Source organism: Microtus pennsylvanicus, chromosome 20, assembly GCF_037038515.1.
Source record: "Microtus pennsylvanicus isolate mMicPen1 chromosome 20, mMicPen1.hap1, whole genome shotgun sequence".
Lineage (NCBI taxonomy): Eukaryota > Metazoa > Chordata > Mammalia > Rodentia > Cricetidae > Microtus > Microtus pennsylvanicus.
In genome coordinates, this window is record NC_134598.1 from 31,283,132 (window position 1) to 31,307,922 (window position 24,791).

The 24,791-nt window shown below is 40.8% G+C and overlaps 1 protein-coding gene and 1 non-coding gene across 2 annotated transcripts in view; both read left to right on the top strand.

Moving 5' to 3' along the window:
* The window catches only part of Nedd1 (NEDD1 gamma-tubulin ring complex targeting factor), a 37,788-nt gene extending 24,937 nt beyond the window's left edge, over nucleotides 1-12,851 (top strand). Inside the window, exons 9-15 of the mRNA XM_075954221.1 lie at nucleotides 2,178-2,309; nucleotides 4,189-4,236; nucleotides 5,092-5,294; nucleotides 6,381-6,537; nucleotides 7,341-7,497; nucleotides 10,852-10,918; nucleotides 11,329-12,851. Coding sequence (XP_075810336.1) covers nucleotides 2,178-2,309; nucleotides 4,189-4,236; nucleotides 5,092-5,294; nucleotides 6,381-6,537; nucleotides 7,341-7,497; nucleotides 10,852-10,918; nucleotides 11,329-11,433 — 869 coding nt within the window. The 3' untranslated portion in view covers nucleotides 11,434-12,851. The remainder of the gene's footprint in view (nucleotides 1-2,177; nucleotides 2,310-4,188; nucleotides 4,237-5,091; nucleotides 5,295-6,380; nucleotides 6,538-7,340; nucleotides 7,498-10,851; nucleotides 10,919-11,328) is intronic.
* LOC142839076 (small nucleolar RNA SNORA79) lies at nucleotides 8,400-8,543 on the top strand. The gene has a single exon (XR_012908683.1). It is a non-coding gene; the product is annotated as a small nucleolar RNA SNORA79 (small nucleolar RNA).
* Nucleotides 12,852-24,791: the final 11,940 nt, after the last annotated feature.

Sequence of the window (24,791 nt, forward strand, 5' to 3'; positions counted from 1 at the left end):
ATAGTGCCTGGCACACATTAAACTGCTCGTTTGTTAGCTGAGAGTTATAGTGTGTGGGTAGTCTCTTCTAACGACCCTGCCAACTTACTCCTTCCAGCCTGGGAAGGTGCAGTGTGGGAGTGACTTCACTGCACCAGGAGTCGGAGCTAGGACCACAGTCTCACGTCTCAGAAGACACCTTACCCTGTCCTTCACTTTGCAGGACAAGCCCGTGCTTCTCAGTATGAATTTACCACTTATAAATAGCAGCCAAACCAAAGTTTGACAAAACCAAATGTGTTGACTTTGATAGTGTCGATTTCCCGAGACGGTCTCTGTCGCTCTCACAGAGTGGTCACAACATACAAACAACTAGGTCCTTATTTAAGAACTTGGAGATAAACACTGTGGTTATTTATTTGGAAGAAATATTTTTGAAATATAACTGAATGTCTCCTAAAATGCTAAATTAATTGTATTATGAAAATTTGCCATGACTTTCATAAATGAGTCTGCAGTTCTTACTCATAACTTTAAAAGATTAAAATGATAGTTTATAAACCGTGAACTCATGTATCAATTTTTAATAAGTAGTTCTTCTATAAGGATGACTGCACTCATTAGCAAATGAAGGCTTGGGTCTGCTGGGTTACTGATTAATGACAGCTCTTAATAGAGTCTCAAAATTTTAGGCAAAGTATTTGTTTTGTCCCCACAAACAGATTTCTGATGATTTTGAAATACCTGTCAGCTTGCAGGTTTGTGCCTCTGTGCATGGAAGCCTGAAAACAGCTTAGGTGCCACAGTCCTTCGCTACTGTCTCCAGGGTTTCTCTCTGGGTTGCTACAGAGGTCCATGCCTCTGCCTCCGCATTGCCGGGACTGCGGGCACTCTGCTCTTCTTTCCTTGTGGGGTCTGGGGATCCTCTGCAGCTTCTACTGCAAGCGCTGTTCTGACTGAGCCACTCTGGCCTCTACTGTCTCATTGTTTATCTGCTATGATAATGTTTAATCTTTAAGATTATTATGGCAATCTGAGAACATGTGTCTCTGGCCCATGAGACACTCAGTAAACCACAGTATTAGTGATACTGTGGTCACAGTCGTGACCATGGTGATGACTTACTTTAAAGTGTATCAGCAATTAATCTAAAGTTTTAAAAATTCCTCTTTCTACTGGAGTTATCCAACTTAGTTATTGAAAAAAAAACACTCTATAGATTTGTTGCTGGTTTTCAGTTTAAGTAGGAAATAACAGTTTTTAAGAAGTGAAAATTAAGGCTTTTGTACTGTTTTTCTATGATACTAACCCTCTGTTCTGTTTCAAAGACTAGAACATTCATTCAAAGATGTTAAGAACGTAGAAAAAAGGAGGCAAGCTCCTCCCTGCCCACATTCTTCCCTTTCATCCCCCTCCCTGTGTAGCCCAAGCTAACCCTGGACTCCTTAGCCCCCTGGTGCTGGTTTACTGGTGTGTGTCCCTGTGCCAGGCTGAAAGCACTGCTGGAAACCCTGTCAGTGCTGTGATACACAGGGCTTTGGCTTTCTAGCAGTTGGTTTAGGTGCCAGTCAAGCTCCTTTTGAAACGTGCAGCAGTGTGCTGCCGGTGCAGGAGCTGGAGTTCACCTCCTAACTCACACCCCTAGGCTAAGCAGGATGGTCCTGATCCATGGTTTCTCTCACAAAGCCTTAGCTGGAAAGCCATGTACTAACTAGCAACCCTTTACCGTTGCCTACTGAGTCCTTTAGCTCTGGAATCCCGAGAGTCAAGTTAAATCCCAGTCTTAGTGAAAGAAGACTTTAGGTGGAGGCAAGAGGCCTTTCTGCAAGTTGGAGAACAAATGTTAGCTAGCTGCTGTTGTACTTGAGACATCATGCTTTATGCCTGGTAGATCTATCTGTCTTACTCATTTATAGACAGTCATAAGCATAACAGTCATATATTGTATTTCGTATACTTTAAGAGAGCAGCAAAAGCATATTGATGATTTTAGAAACTGTCTGCTATAGTGATTCCTATGAACAAATGAGCTGTTTGTTTTGAAAAGTCCTTCACTGACATATTCTGCTGCTTTTCTTGATGCTCAATTATAAAACTGCCACAGTATGGGTGATGTTCATTTTTGCGATCTCGTTCTGGTTGTAACAGTTGTTTAGATGTATATCAAAGCACTGATTTTTGTATCCAATTCTCCCAAGGCTTGTCTTCTCGAAGCGTAAATACAGATATTTTATCTAAGGAAACAGATGGTGGAAAGAGTCAAGATTTCTCCAGCTTTGATGATACTAGGAAAAGTAGTTTAGGTGACATGTTCTCACCAGTCAGAGACGGTAAGTGTTCGGGTCAGTGGGTCAATACTGTGCTTTTTGTTCATTTTCTCAGTTCCTCAGTGGGATCTTTCCTCTACCCCGTATGTGAGAATCTAGCCTGCTAAAACAAATGCTGGTCTTGGACATGGCTCCTAAGATAGCATTTGAATTTCCATAAAGATTGGTCCTCCCCTGACCCCTGTCCTGGGGATCCACCCAGGGTCTTCTGTGTGTTAGGCAAGTGCTCCGTCTCTCAGTTTAAGCACCAAGAGAATTTCTTAAGGAGTTTCTGCCAGTATAAGCAATCTTTGACTTGTATGTGCTTCAAATAAGCCTCCTTAAGATCGTGGATGCTTAGTATGTCAAAATAAAGATTATTAGTATTTATTGGATATTTAGTCAATGTTTTCATGGCTAGGTAATAATAGATTGCCTCTTCTTTTGCACTTATAGATGATAGTGTTATGTGTATATTACATCATCTCTGTCACCACCCTCTAGATGTCACCATTAAAAAGAAACCTCTGCCACCTTGGTGCTTTTTCAGTTCTGCCGAGGCTCGCATTCCTTAATGGGGTGGATCAGTGCTAATAGCAGGATCACCAGTGATCCAGGCACATATCTATAGGGTAGTTTGACTGTTAAACTATTCATACTTTGTGGCCTGTTAATTCTGTTTCTACCAGATTACCCCAGAAAATATTCAGAGACATCCGTAAGATTTGTGTGTTTACTGTTTTATTTATAATATTGAAAAAATCAGAAGAAAATTTCAGTGTCCATAGCAGAGGATTTAAACACACACACACACACACACACACACACACACACACACACACACACACGGTGGGGGTGGAGCAACTGAAGGAAAGGGCTCTTTTGTAAGTGTCTTAAGTGTAAATTCATGAACAGCCTAGCTTCTCTTGTAGTCGCTGCATTGTTTTTCAGATGTCCAATTTGAGGTGTGTTTCTCCGTTTATTGGGGCTTCACCCTCGTGGTAAGGAAACATGGTCATATAATGCTTTTGTTGACTTGGAATTGGTCAGTCTCAAGGGTGTAGTTCTCTAAGGAAAAGGCTTAATCTTTGTTCCTCAGTTTCTTCATCTGTTAAACAATTTTTATATTAAGAGGAATCCAAGAACTTTAAAAGTCTGCTCTGTGTGTGTGTGTGTGTGAGAGAGAGAGAGAGAGAGAGAGAGAGAGAGAGAGAGAGGGAGGAGTGTGTTAGTGTAGTTACTAGGTGAATGAATATACATAATGCAGATAACAAGATTTCTGATCAGATAGTCATTAGCTATTGGTCATTTGTATTTTAGGTGAATTTGCTAGTGACTTTTGCCCATTCTTCTGTTAATGTGTTAACATTGAGTTCACAGTTTTTGTTATATACTGGTAAATGAATAATTAACAATATTGCAGTAGCCTGTGACTGAAGTTAATATCAATAAAGCCATATGTTTTTATTACATTATAATACTTGTAAGATATTTTTATTTCAATTAATTCTCAATTTTGAGAGGTAATCAAGACATTATCCCTAGTTTAAATATACAAAGATTGTAGTTTAACAATCTTAGAAGCCTGCCCTAGATCAGGAAGGCACCAAAAAGATGAAGTGAAACTGGGTTGTTGAGCACTAGTGCCTGTTTTGAGACTTGATTGTGTACTGCTGTCTCCTTACATGGCCGCAGAATGAACCTTCATAGTTGCTGTTGTGCAGGAAGCTGACAGAATCAGGGAAACCTGTATTAGTCTCTTGAGGATGTTTGGCTCCAATCATACCAATAGGAAGCCCAAGTTGCTACAGCTCCTTTTTTTCACAAATTTAAAAAAAATATTTAGTTTATTATTAAAAATGTTGCAAATAAGAAATAACTTGATTTTCTTATTTTATTACAGATGTTGTAGTCAGCAAAGGAGGTGATGAATCTGCAGGCAAAGGAGATGGTAAGAAATCTTAGGAAATATTTTTGTGAAAATGAGAAGTGATACTGTCCGTGCTGCTGTGTAACAACTACCCCACTGTGTCGGCTCTAAAGAGCAAACACTTGGCATCCCACTGTTTCTGGGCGTTAAGCATCACTTGGCCCAATGCTCAGGTCTTTCCTTTCTTGATGGTTCAGTTGAGGAATCAGCCAGAGCTGCATTCAACACTGCTTCTTTGCTCATTTGTGTGACTTGTGACTGGAGAGATGGGTTCCTGCCCCTCAGTTAAGCTGGCAACAGGGCAGCTGCTTTCCTCCGAGTGGACAGTGAGAGAGAAGCCACACTGTACCCTGGTCATGGAGGTGGCGTCATACCACTTCTGCCATGTTCCTTTCCTTCGTCTAACTCAGGTGCAAACTGAGAGGAATGCACAGTGCATGGGAGTCAAAGGCATGACTCATCAGGGGTCACCTTACAGACTGCCACAGGCACCACAAATCAAATCACTCAGAACAAATGCTGTCCCAAACACTGGTTGGGCTTTAGAGTTTTCAAAGTATTTTCACAAGAAAAGGAGCTTTTGAAGACAGTCCTGCCGTGTAGTGCAGGCTGGCTTGTGCACGTTAGTCTTCCTGCTAAGGCTCTGGAGCACATCAGTGTGCCTAGACGTGTACTTTAGAGGTTCACCACACCTCCACAAAGCAAACAGTTTCAAGCTTGAAAAGATGTCCTCCACATCTCCATCCGTTCTCGGAAATAGCTAAGAAATAAGCCAGTCCTCTGGATCCAAATTATCTGCCGTCATCCTAAGTGCTAATATCACGTGTTTAAGGTTGGGAAACCTCATCTGCATACGGCACTTCTTTCCTTTCCCAGGCCTTGACTTTCTACTGCAGCTGAACTCAGTGTTCCCCCCGAGAAAAAATCCAGTCGCTTCCAGCACTCTGGTGTCGCACTCCAGTCCTCTTGCCGTCTTCATGGAATCTCCAGGGAAAGAAGACAGTGAAAGCCCTGATCTGGCAGCTGAGGCGAAGAGAGCTTTCCTGGGGAAGCAGGAGCCGAAGGACTCCTTGAAGCAGGTATCCACTGAAACATAGTACCACACTTAGTGTTTGTCACTCAGAATGTCTTAATTACTGATGTCGTGTACTGCCTAGGCAGAGAAAGTTTTAAATCTTGATGCCAGTTTTTAATGACTGAAGAACAGCTCTGAAGTCTGTCAGAACCCTGTCCATGTTGAAGATAGCCGCACATCTGCAAGAAAATATCTCATACCTATTTTTTTTTTATTGAGGAGAAATGATTTTTATTCTCATGAAGGCAAGGGGAAAAAATCAACTTCAGGTTTGAAAGAGAAAAATCAAGTTAAAATAATGTATATTGTAGCTCTATATAAGTGTTTGTTCTTTATTCTCACTGAGGAAAAGGAAGTTCTGGGCAGTTCTCACTTGTGAGAGGTGAAGCTGAAGCAGTGGACGGTGTGCCTGTGTCCGTAGCTACAGCTCACTGTGTCTGCATAAGTAGTGCCGAAGTGGAAACCTGGATGTCTTAGCTAGAGATACAAGAAAAGAGATATGTAGAAAGGGGGAAACGTTCTTTTAAAATATGTTTCCTCTGCAGCCTAAAGCAAGTTTTACTCTGTAACCTAAAGTCAAGTTGTTCTTAGTGTTAATGCAAATCTGAGGTGTCCAAGAACCTTTAGTGTTAGCATCTTGGGGGTCAAAGGTCGTAGGAAGATCAAGACTGTCCGTGTGCAAATGTCTGTTTGTTTTCTAATTTATATTTAAAATTAGAACTTAAAAGATAATGAAGTCAGAAGTACAAAAATGTCTGTTTTCAGATATTTCTGTCTCGTCGATGTGGGAGCATATAGAGATGGCCTCCCATCCCTCCTACCTCCCTTCCTCTTCCCAGTGTTTGTATTTGATTGTAATCAACACGTGCTTAGTAAATTAGCTTTTGTAAATATTCATGTCTTTATTCATTATTAATAATTTTATTAATTATTAACTTCCTTTGCTGCTAGTATTAGCTTCTTCTCAATCTTTCTCAGTTCCTTACCTACCTACTGGGGGGAAAAGTGAGAACTGTATAAAAGTTTTGTGGGTAATAGGGCCAGATCAGAAATGACATATTAGAGTGACTGTCTTATTTTAAATACAAAGTTTGCAAAGTTGATCTCCTCTGGTGCTGAGCCTGGATTTCTAAATACCTCTCCATCATCTAACCAAATAAGAAATCTTGAAAAGTATGAAAAGCCAGAAAAAGAAACTGAAGCCCCATTGATACATGAGCCCCCAGTCAATGGATCCTCAACTCCAGGTAAGCACACGGCACATCCTGTATGTGAAGATGTGCAGTTGGAATCCAGGGCTGTTTCCCTTGTAAGGGATAAAGAGAGACCACAGACCAGATCAAGTTAAAGGAATGTGGGTTTGCAGACTGGTCACCAGCAGGAGTTCTCCTTTTCTATTAGAAGGCATGAGTGGTTAAATCCAGCAACACTGATGTTGTCATTCGATATGAGCTCCATTTTCTGCCTAACATGTAAGGGTTTGATTTAATTCCATGTGCACAGAATGGAGTAGGAGGGGGCTCTTTGGAAATACCTGAAATCTGTAAAAAGTTTGTGTTGAAGTTTTATCCTTAGAATTTATGCCGTAGAGTCCTAAGAGCCAGTTACATTTAAGGGAGCTAAGTTGATGTATAAGAGCTGCCTGAGAGAATCTCTTCCCCAAGTTGTTAGACTCCAGGGCTTAGCCTGTGGCACTGCTTTACCGCCATGCTCCTTCTGTTTGTTTCCTGCAGTCCTGGCTCATCTGGTTTGTGGTGCAGCTTGTCACATGAATCTTTTATAAGAGGAACGATTCAGGGGTTCTTCAAGACTAATTCCCCATCATGCGTTATCACATCAGATAGTTGGCAGCTTGTATAGACAGAAAATGACCATTAGAAGTAATGACATAGAAAGTCTGTAAAATGTGTATTGCAGACAGTGTTTTTCTGAATGTCACAAGAACATTGTTCTTTTGCAGTTTCCCCAGTCTTCCTTTACCGAATCTTATTTAGAAATGTTTGATGGCTTAGTCCAACTTCACTGTTACTATTTTCTCCATTTGTTGTAGTTCCAAAGGTAGCATCCTCGGTCACTGCTGGAGTAGCCAGCTCACTCTCAGAGAAAATAGTCGATACCCTTGGGAGCAGTCGGCCCAGCGCACCGCTGACCTCTGTTCAGATCCGCTTCATTCAGAACATGATACAGGAAACCTTGGATGACTGCAGGTAGCAACAAGTTGTTCCTCCCTAGTCACGGTGTGTGTTTTCCTTGTGTGAAACTTGAACCAGAGTTTGCACTGGCAATTGCTATTTGTGTCTAAGTTCTGATGACCACAAAATCATAGGAAACACCAAGTTTTATCTTTGCATACGACACCATGGAAAGGGACGTTTGTCCGGAGCAGCAAGGAGATGGCATGACGGGAAAGTGCAATTCGCGTGCAGGATGCCCTTGCACCTCAGGGTGTGGGCAGAGTTTCATACTCAATGTAGTTCTCACATACGGTATTTCTAGATCACCTATGAGTGCACTCACTCTGGGAAGTGATGTGTGAGACACAGACTTCCGTGCTTGTTTTATATTTTGTTGTGGTGCTCAGATGGGGGAGCATAAGTCACTGTACCCACATGGAGGTCGAAGGTCAGTGTGTAGAGTCAGTTTCTCGTTCTGCTCTGTGGGTTCCGGAGAAAAGTTTTCAGGCTTGACAGGACGTGTCTGTAGCCAGAGCCATCTCCCCAGGCCTGACAAATACCTTTTACATGTAATTCTAATATTTTCTGATAAGAGTATATCAGAATGTTGAGGCTGGAGAGATGGTTTTGCCCTTAAGAGCACTGGTTGCTCTTCCAAAGGTCCCAGCAACCCCATGGTGGCTCACAACCATCTGTAATGAGATCTGGTGTCCTCTAGAGAAAGAGACCTGGTCAGTCATCCTCATCAACTTAGACCATGAAACCCAATATGGACAAGTTCAACAGAGCCGCCATATACGGGCTGCCCATGCATGCTGCAGCATTGCCAGGACATAGATTTCATGCATTTTCACATCAGAATGTTACAAATAAATAGAAAATCTTTCTGTAACTCTGTTCTTCCCATCATTTGAGTTTTTATTATGAAATTGTTTTGATGACTGTTCCTCCTATTGCCTCCAGGTATGGCACTAGGATTTTAGGTCATCATAAATTAAAATTGATTTTTTTTCACTCAGAGAATATTAAGATATTGGGGTTATCTATATATTCTTTGAAAGTTGCGGGATCAAACAATATTTTTTAAGTTACATGTTCTAGAATGTTGTTGCCTACTTTTCATTGTTATTTCAGAGTTTGGAAGTTATATTCAGTTACAGGGATTTTGTGTGTGTGTGTGTGTGTGTGTGTGTAAGAGAGAGAGAGAGAGAGAGAGAGAGAGAGAGAGAGAGAGAGAGAGAGAGAGAGAGAGACACGTTTTCCTTTTTGAACTGCAATTACTTGGATTATAATAAGAAGGAAATCGGAGATCTATAGTTTTTATTGGTATACACTTTTAATTTTAAAATATTTTTGAATGCATCTTTAAATATTAGAAATTTTCTTTCTGAAAAAATGTCTTTGATCATTATGGTGTGCCCAGTGTCAGATATTAAGAATGCAAAAGTGAGAATCTTCACACAATGGCTGTCGTTTCTCTGGAATAAGTACATTGCATCCTGGTAGGATGACTGTGTGTTTAATGTGAGTTGTTAATTCATTCAAGATTGGCCAGGAGGGCACGGCAGGGGAATTTGGTCCTGTGACAGCCACTGGACTAAAGGAGCAAATGCGGAAGCCAGCCTGTCTCCTGCTCCTCTGCTGGTTGTTTCTGTGCAGTCTGAAAGCTTTGGATTGTGGCTGTTCCCCATCTCTGGGCATGTTTGCCTTTTCTCCTAACCTCACATCCTCGATATGTTCTCCTTCCCCCTTCATCATGTTCAGTATTTATGTACCAGACTTTCATCTTGCTTTTTAATTGTCCTGGTACTTTTATTCGGACTTGTTTTTGTTAATGCTTTACTTAGACAGTTGCACAGGTTGTATGTGGTCTGCCTTAGTCCTTTCTCTCTGAGTCCTCTTATTTTTCAGTGCATAGTTAGGTTTTTGAGCACTGCATAAATATTTATGGTCTAATAGCAAAACTGTCTAGATAACAGCTGAGTCTAGCGCAAATAAAATGATATTGGAAACAGAATGGGAGCAATTTTCTTGGGCAAATTTAGAAAGGTATGCTGAAGAGATTTTTGTTTTACATTGGAGTGTGTGGGAACAGCATGAGCAGAGACATGGCTATCAGTTCTAAGAATGTCTGTGGAGAGAAGGAAGTGGCCAGGAAGGAGAGCGGAAGGCAGCTTAATGAAGGACTCCACACAGTTACAAGGAAGTTTGTAAGCATAGGACCACAGTGGTAGTACTTATTGCCTGCTTATCCAAGCATCTGCGTGTCAGTTCACACCGTCTGCTGATTAGGATGGGCTCAGGCTCAGACCTTCCTGCCCCCCCCCCCCCGACGAGGACCTGAGTCCTGGGGAGGCTGCGTTCTCTGCCCCACAGCTGCTGCCATTCTCATTGCCGGGCTTGCTTTGTTTTACTGAGTCTGGTCCTGGCTTTCTGTGCCTGAGGCCCATGGCTCAGGCTCTCTAACTTAGTTGTTCTGTTTCTGCTTCCAGTGGGTTATACACAGCTGCCTCTGTCATCGCGGGCACAGTGTGAGGGACCCCGCCATTTCCTTTAGCTCTCATGGTAGCTCCTCTCTGAAGGCCATACAGCTTCAGAGGCTTAGTTCCCACCTCGAGAGGTCATATGATCTGTGCCTTAGGGACTCTTTCAACCCTGTGTCTTTGCTTCTCCCTTATTTTTAATGTAAGCACCTGGTAAAGGTCCAGGGGAGGAAGTTGGTCAGTGCGGGCTGGACAGTGGAGTTTTTGGGATTCTAAACTCTGGCCAGTCTCCAGTTGGTCATTAAAATCTAAGGAATCTTTGCTGGTTCTCTTCACCTTCTCATGGGGAACTCTCCTGCCCATGTTCAGTCTAGAACCTTGGGCCTCTTTCTTTCCCAGGAAGAACTTGCCTTTTAAATTTAGTTTAAATTTCTTTGTATTTGTTACTCTGGATAATTTTAACAGAGTTTTTAGGTGACCAGGCTTGTTTTTGATATTAGTGTTGAGAGGTCGCACCCTAAGTGATCTTTCCAGGTTCCCATTGGTCAGGCAGGTGCTTGGCTAGTCTGTCTCTCCACATTGACCCATTCTTTAAGAAGGGACATAGCACACTGAGAGATAGAGGAGGATGGCTGGGCTGACAACCTGTTCAACCCTTTGTGTGACTTTAGATGAATTAGACCTGTTCTGTCTCTGTGTCTATTGACAAAATGCCAGTTATCACTGTGGATGAATAAGTTCCTTAATTTTTAAGTTAGTCAGTGTCCTGCCAAGCATACAGTAACGTCACTGCACCCTAGCATACCTGTGGTTAATACCACATCATGTAAACAGGGAAGATACTTTGTGAATGGTCCTGGGTTGTTACGCTGTTGCAGTTCTAACAGATTTATATTCTTCCTAGGGAAGCGTGCCATAAGGATATTGTGAATTTGCAAGTGGAGATGATTAAGCAGTTTCATATACAGCTGGTAAGTATAGCACATAGTGTATTAAATAACGTAGAGTCTATGGATCTGAGGGAAAATGCATGTAAAAACCAATACATTTTTACTTAGTTGTTACAGCTAATTGCCAAGATAAGTAAGCTTCAGACATTTTAACCAAGCGAAGTAGATCTTATCTGCTCACCTACTTTTGAACTTGTTAAGGCTTCTTTCTCACAGATTTGTTTTTTGATGGCTAAGCAAAAAGATACCCAAGTGTGTGACTGTAAATCTTGCAGATATTTAATTTCTCTGGTAATCTTTTGTGGTTAAGTCCAAGAAATACCATTTAGCTACTTAATTGAGCACAAAGGAAGTGAAGCTGAGTGTGTAAAACACAGTTTGCTGAGTAGTGTGCTCAATTAGTAATCTAAAAATCATTCCCCCTTTTCCAGAATGAAATACACTCTTTGCTGGAAAGATACTCTGTGAATGAAGGATTGGTGGCTGAAGTCGAACGGCTGCGAGAAGAAAACAAAAGACTGCGAACCCACTTCTGAAGACTCAGAACACCTTAGCTTTTATGATTGGGAAGCGTCTGGCAACTAGGAATGAAATAGAGTCAGGATTGTTTTGTTTTCATGGCCTTGACAGTGGGCTTTGCACCAGGCACTATTCCATCTCTATCAGACATATTTATATTTTTATATTAAAACTGCACAGAATACCTTCTTCCTAATAGGGAAGTGAACAGGATCTTTATGAATGCCTTAGCTATACACTAAGTGCCCTTTGCCTAAGAGAAGAAAATGTGCGTATAAGGCTGGGTTTATGTTTTACAAGTGACTCTTTAAAACAGTTATATTTTTGATGGACAAATTATATTCCAAATTTTCTTTTTAGGTAGCCAGCGTTCAAAACATTGGTATACCCTCTATTTTATGAAGAAATAACTTTAGAGCGGCAATTGGATTTTTTCATGCTGCTGATTAGTCGTTATCTTTGTTAACTGATGACGTCAGGTCTGACTTATTTATTGTTCGATGTATGATGCTTGTATTTTAAAACTTTGAGTTGTACAGATACATGGTACCTTTGACATTTCTGCTTCTGAGGGCTCCTATTCTGGTTTCCGACCTTTACACATGAAAAACTAATAAGGTTTTGGAAAATTCAAGGGCTATACATCTGCTGATTGTCTAATGGATTGATGGTATGCAAAATCATGCTATAAGGTTTTGATCACCGTGGCTCAACTTATAATCAGTGAAAATTTATTATAAGGTAATAAATATTACAATATTGTTGCCATTTTTCTCACAAGTAAAAAGCATAGATTATTTTTCTGTGTTTTATACCATTAACTTTCTCTAATTATAGTATGCTACAGATAGTATTTTTCTATTACTAGCCTTACCATAGCATTATCTATATAGGTTCATCATGGAAAGAATTTACACATTCACCTGCTGTGATCCACGGTTTGATAGGACTGGAGTAGGAGAGCTACTCATCCATTAACATTCTTGTTGCCTCTCGCCCAAAGATTTCAACTGTGTACTTTGTATATACGTCTGTTGCCCAGTTTTACTTTCTGGGATCAAAATATTTACTAAGATGTAGCTTAGTTTGCTAACTTTATGGGTTTCTAAAGTGATGGAAGGCTTAAGGATATACGTAATAAATACAAACCTATGAATAATTATTTCCCAGGTGATTCAGAGATGCTGCAATCTTTTCCTAGCGGATATGGCAGCATTATGACTTGTAACAAGTTTCCTTACCTGTCACTCAAGCAAGGTTAGAATGCAGAAGTACTTTGTATGCTGTATTTTTATCTATTAATATTATCTATAGGTGTATATATTGTATATTAAAAGGGTCTGATAAAACTAGTAATTTTATGTGTATAGGTGAAACACTTGTCATGGATTTAAACACTGAGCATAGTAAATAAATTTTTTTTTGTTTTCAAAGCATAGAAGATTTGAACTTGAACTTTCTGCTTCTGGTTGAAATGGAATAACAGGGATTACCTTACCTTCCCGTTTGAAATTTGTAAACAAAAGGCACGATGTGTATAATAGTTACTATAGATTAGCAATAGGCCCTATAACACTTTCATCCCTGAGAGGCACTCGGAATACTGAGGGTAACAGATGACCGCAAATTGCTTAAAGCCTGCAAGGAAAATTAAAATAGAAGCTGAAGAAAGAGGGCATTTCCTAGAAGGAAAAGCATGCCATGGCAGACTGTCTTTCAAGTTCTGAAGGTGGATCTGCAGTTCAGATTTATACTCAGTAAAAATGTTTTTCAAAGATGAAAATGAAATAGAACTTTTTCTTTAGACCTAGAAAGGCTGAAAGAGTCCACCACAAGGAGAGGGAGCTGCAGGAAATGTTTAAGAAGGAAAAGGATACCCTAAATTGTAACTACTCAAAGAAACAGACCAAAAGTGTAAAATACTAAAGACATTTCTCATTTTTCAAAGGTAAATATAAAATGTTACTGTGTTCTTAACCATAAAGCTGACATCTGGGCTGTAGTCAAGGTTGGGAAGTTGTAGTGAAATACCCTGCCCTGAGTTGTTCACACTAACTGAAGCAGGATGACCAGACCTGGCAGTAGACTGCATAAAGGAGAATGTCAGATAAGATACAACCATAAAAGAGCAGCAAAACCCCAAGCGGCCTGGGGATGACTAAATGGGTAGTCACACACACAATGATGGGCACTTAGTACCCACAGCAAATCAGCAGGGCATATCTGTAATGCAGCAGCATCCCTGTGAGGTGTGAGGCAGAGACACCTCTAGAAGGCTGTGGGCCAGCTGGATGGACTGACATACACGGCGTCAAACAAAAGACCCTGCCTCAAACACTGTGGAAGGCTAAGACTAACACTACTGATTGTCTTCTGACCTCCGCACGTGGACGGGGCACATGCATGCCTGAGTAATAAATACTAATGCACACACATACCCAAAAGAAGGTAGTTGAAAGGTAAACAAGTTGTGGGACAAATAGAAAATAAACAGCAAGGTGGCAGATTTAAAAACATATCTAGATTTACATTGGCTATAGGTTGCCAGAGTTACTTTTATTACAGATTGAATCTTTTAGCCTCACTGTACTGAACATAAATCTAGTTTAAGCATGAATATATAAACTTTAAATATGAAAAATAAAGTGAATAGGGGCTGGAGAGATGGCTCAGAGGTTAAGAGCATTGCCTGCTCTTCCAAAGGTCCTGAGTTCAATTCCCAGCAACCACATGGTGGCTCACAACCATCTGTAATAGGGTCTGGTGCCCTCTTCTGGCCTGCAGGCATATACACAGACAGAATATTGTATACATGATAAATACTTAAAAAAATAAAAATAGTGTATTGAGTTGAATGCAAATGAGATTCTGGAGGGTAGGCTCAGTGGTTAAGAGAACATACTGCTCTCTCAGGGGACCCAAATTTGGTCCCCTGTTAACACCTTGGATAGTTCACAACTTCTTGTAACTCCAGCTCCAGAGAGTTTGATAACCTCCTTTGGCCTCTGCATTCATTCTCTCTCTCTCACAACTCTGTCTCCCTCTTCCTCTTAAATAATTAAAGATAAATCCTTAAGGTTTGTGGGAGCCACACTGTGTAGTGTTTGTAGAGGAATGCACAGCATCAAAAGCTTATTTTAGGAAAGGAAACTCTTATACTAGGTGACCTCAGTGTCCACCTGCAAGTAGAAAAATATGTGAGCCCCAAAATGAGAAAAAGAAAAAAGAATGGCAATGGAAACAAAATCAATGTGTGTGTGGTGGTGGTGGTGGGGTGGTGGTGAAGTAAAGAGCTAGTTCTTATCAATAAAACTGATAAAAATAGGCATAAATGATCAATGTCAGAAATAAAAGAAATTGCCTACAAGTATTTCTGACACAAATGCCAAGTATGAAAACTGATGAGTTCTTTCATATCTTTAAAGAAAACGCCCAGTTCTGAAAAAGTTCTTGCAGTGTTGGATGACCTGGGTTTGATGCCCAACTCACAAAGGCCAGCATCACTCTGCTGCTCAAAGAAGACAGCATCCTGACATAAATGCGGGCAGTTCCGCATCACATTTTAGCAGTCCAAATCTAGCAGTCTGTTTAAAAAAAAAAAAGGATATGGCCAGAGCAGATTCTCCAAGAATGCCAATTTGGAATAATGAGGAAATCTAACAGCCTATCACAAAACAAACATTCTTTCAGTAGGTGCAGAAACGACGTTTGACAAAGTCAGTATTCACTCCTGATTTAAAACTCAGATGTAAGTGAATATTCAAAAAAAACTCATTATGTAGGCAGCAATTAATGAGAAAGTTGCATGCCACTTAGAATAGCATAAAAATGTGAGCTAGTGAGGGATGGATCTGATAAAAGACTTACACACTGCATTCTCCAGTGAAAAGTACATTTTAGTAGTGTGGCATGCACATTAGGGTTGAAAGTCTCCGTACTGTGCGATGTCAGTTCTCACATTGACACGTATTCAACAGAATGGCAGTAAGAATGGTACCCATCTTGTTAGATAGTATCTGTGAAACTGCCCTCAAAATTTTGAAGTACAAAACATTTGAGTAACCAAACAACCTTGGAAAAAAACAGCACGTTAGTGTTTATATTTTATAATTTCTTATTAAAAGACAACCAGCCATAAGTATACATACAGTCACACCAATATGGTAAAATCCATAAGTAGATAGATTATCATGCCAGTATGCACACTCATACGTATGCCAGGGAGAGTCCATTAGAGATAACACAGTTGATAGCCAATTATAAGTCTTCATTGCAGTTGGCTGGAACTACACTTGGTATTTGGGACCTAAGTTAGCACTAGGCGTTTAATGAGTTTTTAAAGGCAAAAACTATATCCTGAGGTCTCACTTGTCAGCTGGAAGGAAAGGTTTTACACAAGCAGGCAGCTTAACAGAAGCTAAGTTAGCTGGAGCATCTTGACCTCAGATTCCTCAAACAGGGTTGGGTAATTTTCTGTGGGTCTTCCTATCAAGTGAATCAAATTCTAGTTAAGTCTAAAATGACCTCAAAAGTATACAAGATGAAGGAACCTCTACATTGTCTTGCCTTTTCATACATAATCCTCAACTGATTTTTGACATAAGAATAGAAATCAATAGAGAAGGTTATACTTTGTTTTTGTTGGATAAGTGGATATCTATTTGGAACAAAAATTGTGAGACATACTTTGTACTATATAAAAGTTAACTAAAATAGATTGAACTATATAAGTTTTAAATTGAAAGATAGTTCTAGAAGATAATATAAGGCAGAGGTCTTGAGCTTTTCTAATTTTGAGTACGTCAACAAAACTTTTGAAAGAATTGTTAACTTGAATTTGAGCAACAATTGATACACTCTTCAAAAAATACTCCGAAAGAGATTTAAAACACTAGGCATAATGGGAAAATGCCATGTCCTTGCATCCACGCAAGTTTCAAAGTGGGCAAATTATTTAGATTGGCACTTTGACAGTCATGATGGGAAGACTGCAAATGTGCCCATGGGAAGAGCTGTGTAATCCCAGTCGTCAGAGAAATGCAAACCAAGCCAGGAGATGCAACTGCATGCTCATTTAAGTACCGAGACCTAGAAATCCGGCTTGGTCTTGGGTTGGTAAGGAAGTGGAACAACTGGGATTTTGCCACTCGAAGCGTGGTGCAATCATTTTTGTAAACATCTTACCAATTTCTCACATCCACAGGTCACCTCCCTTAGCCATTTTAAGAAAACTTGCACACAGGAATGGTCCCAACAGCTCCATTGTAATATCCAAAATCTGGAAGCCATTCAAATACTTGTCAACAAATAAAGGAATAAACAAATCACCGTATATGTAATGGAGCTCTACCCAGTATGGGTGTGGGAAGTCCTTCTGTATATGTGTTGCTTTTATTAGCTAATGAATAAAGAAGCTGCTTGGGCCTATGGCAGGGCAGAAGAGAGCAAGGCGGGAGTTCCAAGCGAAGATAGGGGAGAAAAGAAGGCAGAGTCAGAGATGCCATGTAGCTGCCCAAGGAAACAGACTCCAGAGAACCTTACGGTAAACTATGATCCTTGTGGTGATATATAGATTAATAGAAATGGGTTAATTCAAGATGTAAGAGTTAGCTAGAAATATGCATGAGCTAATTGGCCAAGCAGTGTTTTAATTAATACAGTTTTTGTGTGATTATTTTGAGTCTGGGCAGCCGGGAAACGAATGAGCATTTGCCACCCACACAGCTATGTGAAGGGAAGAACCTAATGTTCAGTGATGTGGATTGACTACAAATATATCAATAGAAACCAGTGTTATACGCTGACATTCCGTTCTAGAAAATGCAAACTTACTTGGCAGCTTGATTGCTGATTTCTGAAGATTGGGGAGTAGGGTAAGAGAGGGTTACTAAAAGGTCACAGGAAGACTTCTGTCACTGATGACTGCATTATTTGGGTTTTGATGATAGAATTCGTGCCAATATTTTCCAAATTATGTACTTCTGTAGTGAATAACTTATTTTAATGTCAACTGCTTCCGCTTGTTATTTTCAAGAAAAGGTCTACATAGCCCAGGTTTGCCTCAAATTCCATGTGAAGCCGAGGTTGATCTTGAACATTACCCTCCCATGTGCCACCAACAAAAGGGACCAGTTCTAATGTATGGTGCAAGTATGTTGAAGTTTCTTATAAATCCCACCCCTTATACCTTTACTGTTGTTCAAAATATGAAATAAATATGAAGTGAAAGAATAATTTGGTGTCAGCACTCAGATCTTAGTTTGCTTTCCTGTTGCTTTTAATACTGTAACAAAAGGAACTCAAGGAAGACAGGACCTACTTGACCTCAATTCCAGGTCTGTCATTGCAGGGAAGCAAGGTGGCTGGCCAGAACTGGGAGCAACTAATCATATCCACCATCAAGAACAGAAAGAGAATGCATATATGCATACCTGCTAGTGCTCAACTTACTCTTTCCTTTTTATTCAACTTGGCCCCAAGGATGGGTCTTTGCACCTCCATTGGTCGTATTAAGAAAATCATTCACAGGCATTCCCACAGGTCAACCTCATTAAGGCTCTTCTCCAGGTGATTCCAGACTCTGTCAAGTTGGCAGAACTTCACAGAACCAACCCTCGCAGCATCTGTGAGGAGAGCCATCCTTACCCTGGTAAGCATCATATACAGACTATGTCTGCAGATAATAGTTATTAGGGACTGTAGGAATTTGCAGTGTTAGAGTAAACAAGTTGATTGAGAATTTCCGTATAGTCAATAAAGGGAGCAAAATAATGAAGTTTACCCAGGATGAAATTTATTTTTCTGGTTTCTGAAAACTTGAGTAGCATTTTGGTGGTAGTCGCTTAAGTTCTAAACAGCTGAACTTGGCTATTTGACAGTTTCGAGTTCATCAACATTAACTACCTTAATGTTTTCCTCTCACCTCATATATATCTATAAATGCTTATTTGTTGATGAGCTGAGTGTTTTGAGTACAGAAAATCAGGAATTTCTGTATGAGGTTGATGTATTTTCCTAGGAGATTCGGGTGGTTGGCACTTAGACATACCGTTTCTTTGATAAGTGACAAATCATTACTGAGAAAAGTGAAACTCAAATATAGTTTTACATGTCCTTCTTTTGTTTGTTCATTCTAGTCTGTTTATTTATGAGACAGGCTTGCCTTAAACATGGGACCCTCTACTTCAGTCTCCCGAAATCAGAGAGTACAGCCTTCCTGGCTAGGATGCAGCATTTGCTAAAAAGGTGAAGCCTTGCTGGGATGGTGGTGGCACACGCCTTTAGTCCCAGCACTTGGGAGGCAGACGCAGGTGTACATTAGTGAGTTCAAGACCAACCTGGTCTTCAAAGCAAGTTCCGGGACAGCTAGGCTTCACAGAGAAACCCTTAAAAAAAAAAACTTAAGAAAAAAAAAGTAAAATCTTAACTGTGGTTTGCAGAATGTGTCAGGAATATAGGCAAGGAATCCGAATAATATTTTTATTCAAGATTATCTTTTCTCTGTCTGTCTGTCTGTTCCCTGCCCCTCATGTGTATGTGTGTGTATATGTGCGGTCTATATGTGCATGTGGAGACCAGGGCTTCACTTTGGGTGTCTTCCTTTATTACTCTTATTACTCTCTGCCATGTTTTTGTTCAGACAGACTCTCACTGATCTTGGAGCTCTCTGATTGGCTAGACTGGCTGGCCAGTGAGACCCTGGGAACCTCCTGTCCCTGCCTCCCAGTGCTGATGTTACAGATATGCACAGCCATGTTCTGCTTTTTAATGTGGATGCTGGGAATGCAAAAGCAGGTCCTCGTGCTGATTGAATACCTGGCATTATGGATAATGATGTTTGTTAAAGGGTGATAAGAGGCTATGTATTTCATAGAAATAATACTTACTAGTTTGGTTATTCAGTAAACTGTGTTTTTTTTTTTACCACTTTTGCCATTCAAAAATATTTTTCAATGGAAATATATCATTATATGCTCAACCTGAGCTTGAACCATGATTTCACACTATGAGAAAATGGCAGCGTAAAGAGTAATTACGATATTTTGACCAACTATTGAAATGGGTAACTCATATAGTACTATTTTTTCCATTTTCCTAGCAGAAATATGCTGGGGAAACTATCTAAAATTGTCTAGACTTAAGGCTTTGAGTCTGAAAGTACAACATCTCTCCTCGCAATTTATAGGATCCATTTCAGAAATTACGAAGCCTTTTGGTGGAAGGATATTTCTGTGGTCCTTGTTTCAAAGGCTAGGTCCTTTCTGAAGTGGGAACGGGTGCTTCACTGTCATTTAAGGTTACCCAACACACTTTAGATTTTCTGATGCCCAAGCCACTGTGGATTTATCACCTTGGATGCGGCAGGACTGGTGTTAGCGTCAGGGAAGCCCTGTGCACGTAAACAGCGAGTCCTGGACCACTCCTGTCTTGGTTGTTTCCCTGGTGTAGGAGATGCAGAGTGCTTTGGGGATTAGGTAAAATATAAACATCACTGTTGGTTACTTCCTCATGTCCTCTAAAGGATGTCTCTGTGTGTATAGCTACGATTCCGCCTTATGAAATTAAGTTGCCAGATATGTTCACATTTGATTTTGTATTGGAAGTACTACTTGATGCATTTTACAGACATAATTTTTGACTATGAAATCACAAGTCATAAAACGTTTCTATATTTGAAGCAAACTTTGATGTAAAGATAAGCCATGGTTTCTGTATGCAAATGTGTTGATAAGTTATATTGTTTCTATTGTCTTATTTTTTTACAAAAATATTTACATGTTTATTAAGGGCTTATGTAAGATTGAAACCCATGCCATAGGAGTTTAGAGAGGAGCAAATGCAAGGTCAGAATAGCCAGACTAATTCTCCCTTATCTTGTCCTAATGGTGGTGTGGGAGGTCCTTCTGTCTGTGTGTTGCTTTTATTGGTTAATGAATAAACTGACTTGGCCTGTTGATAGGGCAGAACTTAGGTATGCAGAGAAAACTAAATGGCATGCTGGGAGAAGGGAGGCAGGGAGATAGACATGCTGGGACCTTGCTGAGAGGCCACGGTCTCGTGGTGATACACAAATTAATAAAAATGGGTTAAATTAAGATGCAAGATTTAGTCATTAAGAAGCTAGAGCTAATGGGCCAAGCAGTGATTTAATGAATACAGTTTCTTTGTGGTTATTTCGGGGCTGAGTTAGCCATGTGGCCGGGATGAACAAGTGACCCCTCCTCCAACATCATGGTGCTACTGAGGTAGTCATTATAGGTAATTTAATATTTATGTGCTTGAAGTTGGAAGTGTCCCATGTTAATTTATATATAAATATATGTGTGTTATAAATACGTGTTTGTGTGTGTGTACTTATTCATGCAAATGCATGTGTGCACATGTGTAGGCCAGAGGTTGATGCTGGGATCTTCCTCAATTGCTTTCCCATCATTTTATTTTATTTTGAGATGAACTTTCCCACTGAGCCTGGAGCACCATTTTGGCTAGACCAGCTGTCCCCACGCTCCAGGGATTCACCTGTCTTCGCCCTCCAGCACTGGGCTTGCAGACACATGCCACCGTGACTGGCGTAAGGGGGTGGTGCCTGTACCCAAGTCCTTATGCTTGGGTGACAAGCACCTTACCTATTGAGCCATCTTCCCAGCCCTTCCAGATTATGTGCTCCAGGCTAAGAAAAGTAGCTCACGGCGCCTGTATGTGGGATGAAGGCCCCTTATTCCCACAGACTGCCTCTGGTTAGGACCTGTCTGTGTCTCAGCAGAGTTTTCGCCTCACCCTGTTATGTTTCCTCTGTTTTAGGGTTTCCAGAATAATCTGTTAGCCAAAATGCTAGAAGTGTCTGGTGTCGTCCTCCGCTTTGTGTCTTCATTTTTAGCTGTCAGCAGCAGCGCCTTAGCTTCTTTTATTTTATTGATCTCTTAACATGTCTCCTTTATTACCTTTAAAAATTAGAAATTATTGCATGTCATAAACCCAATTACTGGCTTATGCTCCAAACCAGCAGCCTAACATCTTCTTCTTCATCTTCTCCTGTCCGTATTAACCCTTCGGTGACTATGAGGAGTAAGTCTACAGCCAACATTTACAGCAGGGACACAGTCATGAGGATGCACGCTTGTCTCCCAAGGGGCTTGGGAGCCTTGTTTGTGCTGACGATTAAACTCAAGGCCTCTGCATGCGGGACAAGCACTGGATTCATGAGCTATTCCTTAGGCCCAAGAAAGTTTTGGTTTTGTTTTGTTGTTGGTGGTGGTGGTTTGTTTTTTAAGATAAAGTTTGTGCTTGTGCTGGTAAATCTTAGAGCAGTTCTCAACCTGTGGTTCGTGACCCCTTTGGGGGTTATTATCAAATATCTTGCATATCAGATAGTTACATTACGAGTCAAACAGCAGCAAAATTCCAGGTAAGAAGTAGCAATGAAATAACTTTGTAGTTGGGGGTCACCACAACCTGAGGAACTGTAATCACTGGTCACAGCATTAGGAAAGTTGAGAACCACTGTCTTGGAGGAATTAAGAAAGCAAGTGTCGAATGATTTCAACAAGATAAATGGATAGAAAGCTACAAGCCCTCCTTCCTGCACATTGACAAAGAATTAACAGTACACAGGTCAAATAGCTTCTGAGAAATCTACTAACTGGTGCTTACCCCCCAGGAGAAAGTGGAACAACCTCATCAAAACCCAGGAGTGGAAATACGATGACACTCCCTGGAGTTGCTCCCTCCAGCACTGTGCCCTGTGACCACGGGACATCCTGACTCATATTTTTTCCTTTGGGAACAGAGGATTATAGTATACAATATGCACATCTAATGTTTTGACTTTAGTGGTGACTCTGGTCGACTGATTCCCAGTGTTCCCATATCCGAGAGGCACAGTTACTGTTCCTAAGTTCAAGTAATAACATGGTAAACAGCAAGACAAAACTATTCATAAATAATAGATTTCCCAGTATAGGTCAATACATAGACACGCATAGAAGCCTGTACTGTTGAAAGGTAAATCATTTTTGAACCTGGCATTGGATCTCTAAGAGCATAAGAAGTAATTATATTGTCCCAGTTAAGCAAGATGAATAAGCTCAGGAGACCGCATGCTGCGTCTGTTGTCAACAGTGATGTATTATACACTTGCAGCTTGTTAATAGGGTAGCTCTCAAACTAAATGTTCCTACCACAGTAAAATTAGATCAGAAAGTTACAAATCTATGACACTGGGCTGGGGAAATAGGTCAGAGTCTTTACCTGCCATGTGTGAAGGGTTGACCCCCTCCCCCCGTATACACACCCCTACAACTAATCTGTGGAGTTGAAGATGTAATATTGAAAGGGAAATTTGTCGGCTGGGGAGATGACTCTGTGGGTAAGAGTGCTTAGCAATCGAGCATGGGGCTCTCACTTCCAATCTCTAGACACCATGCAAAGGCTGGGCTTGTGACACAAACATCTATAGCCCCAGGGCCCCTAGATTGGAGACAGAGACAGGAGAATACCCTGTTTGTGTGTCAACCACCCTGATGTATACAGCGGAAAAGCAACAAAGTGGCCCTGTCTCAAATGAACTGGAGGTGAGGCTCAATACTGAGTGTGTCCTCGGACCTCCACACAGAGGAACACACACATGGGAATTTGTGTTATTAGCAGTATAAAAAGTGATAGAGAGGTATAAGGTGTCTAATTTTTATAAATGAAGCCATGTATTAAAATGTATTATTACAATTAATTAAGGCGCTTCAAATAATTGCCCTTGTAAGTGTAACTGCAGAAAAGCTCAGCAAAACAGAGTGGGAGAAGCCTAGGGAAAAGACAAAAAACAAAGGCGCTACATGGAATGCAGAAAGAATTAGCAAAGGACAACACCACGTCCTAACCTACGGAGAGTTACTTTAATTACAAGTGTGCTAAACATGCCGGTTAAGTGACATAGGCCGACTTAATAAACAAGCAATGTGCACGTGTGTACAAGAGACTCCAGTTAGATTGGAGGGTGCACAGCTGAAAATGAGGGCATGCCATGGTACCCAATGCAAATGAGAGTCTGAAGGGAGTCAGTGAGCACATGCACACACATACACGCAGTAGACTCGAGTGTAGAGACAAAAGTGATGTATTATGTATGTGTGTGTACATATGTATGCATGCACCTGAATGTGGACACACACATACACATTTGGCTCTGACTCTAGAATGGACTCTTAAGTTAAGGGCCCTAAAAGTACCAAGTCTTCAGCTTTATAAGATGTAGGGAAACCCTTGTAAGCTTCTGAAAGGGCAACCCAAATTTAACTTTGACCAAGTGGTGCTGTGCTGCTCGGATACTGTGAAGTTAACCAAAGGGTCCTCTTGTGACAAACCGTTGAGCCCTCAGAGCAGACTTGATGTCACATCTGTTGCGCCTACATCTGTCCTTGCTGCATCTTCTTCCTCTTAAGGAACAGCAGCACCCCCGACTTGACAGACGGCAAGCTTGAAGGCTGACAGCCAGGTTTCAGTAGTGGACAGTCTGGCTGGATTCAGAGGCTTATAAACCTAACGGCTGGAGAGCACAGTTTAAAAACCCACACTCCAATTTAGAATGAAGCTGAACAAATTCCTCTAGCCATGCTGGCATCAGGTAGGTTGAGACTCAAGGGTATCAGTGTAGCACGAACAATAAAAACCCAGGGACAGATATTGGGGTTCAACCTGATTTGGGGATTTTTCTTTGTAGCCTTCAGGCTGCCCCGCAACACACGTGCTTTTTCCAAACAATCCCCTGTGCGTTTCTCAGACAGCCGGCTCTCTTTCTCTCTTTCTCTTTCAGTCTGAAGATTTCAGAGCTCTCTAGTGTCTCGTCTCCTTTTGCTTTTCTGATTTTCAGGTTGAACCCCAGTATCTGTCTCTGGGTTTTTATTGTTCATGCTACATCTCAGATGGGCACTCTATCTGCTGAAGTGTGTACGTTCTTTGGGGATTCTTTTGGAATATTTATCTGTGACATTGGAGATCTCATCTGAATTCTGGGGTCCCAGGCCCAAAGAACACTAAGGAAATTCCTGAAGTCAGGGTTCCGGTTTTCAACCTGAGGTGTTGGCATACAGGTGTGCCCTTTATAAAAACCTATTCTAAAGCTATAAACCTTTAACTAAGTCACTTCTATCCCTGGGTGTTAATCTTAGTAAATACCTACACATAACACAAAGAGCAGGTGGTCCAGGTGGGAAACAATAGTAAGGTAATGTAGTTCAATTAAAATATATTAGTAACAGCACTTAACATACAAAGAACCCATAGGCCAGTTAAAACATTCAACAGACAAAACACAAGGCAAGTGCTGATCATGAGATTTGCATTTTTGAAATAACTGGGTGACAGAAAGAATGGAAAAGAGAAG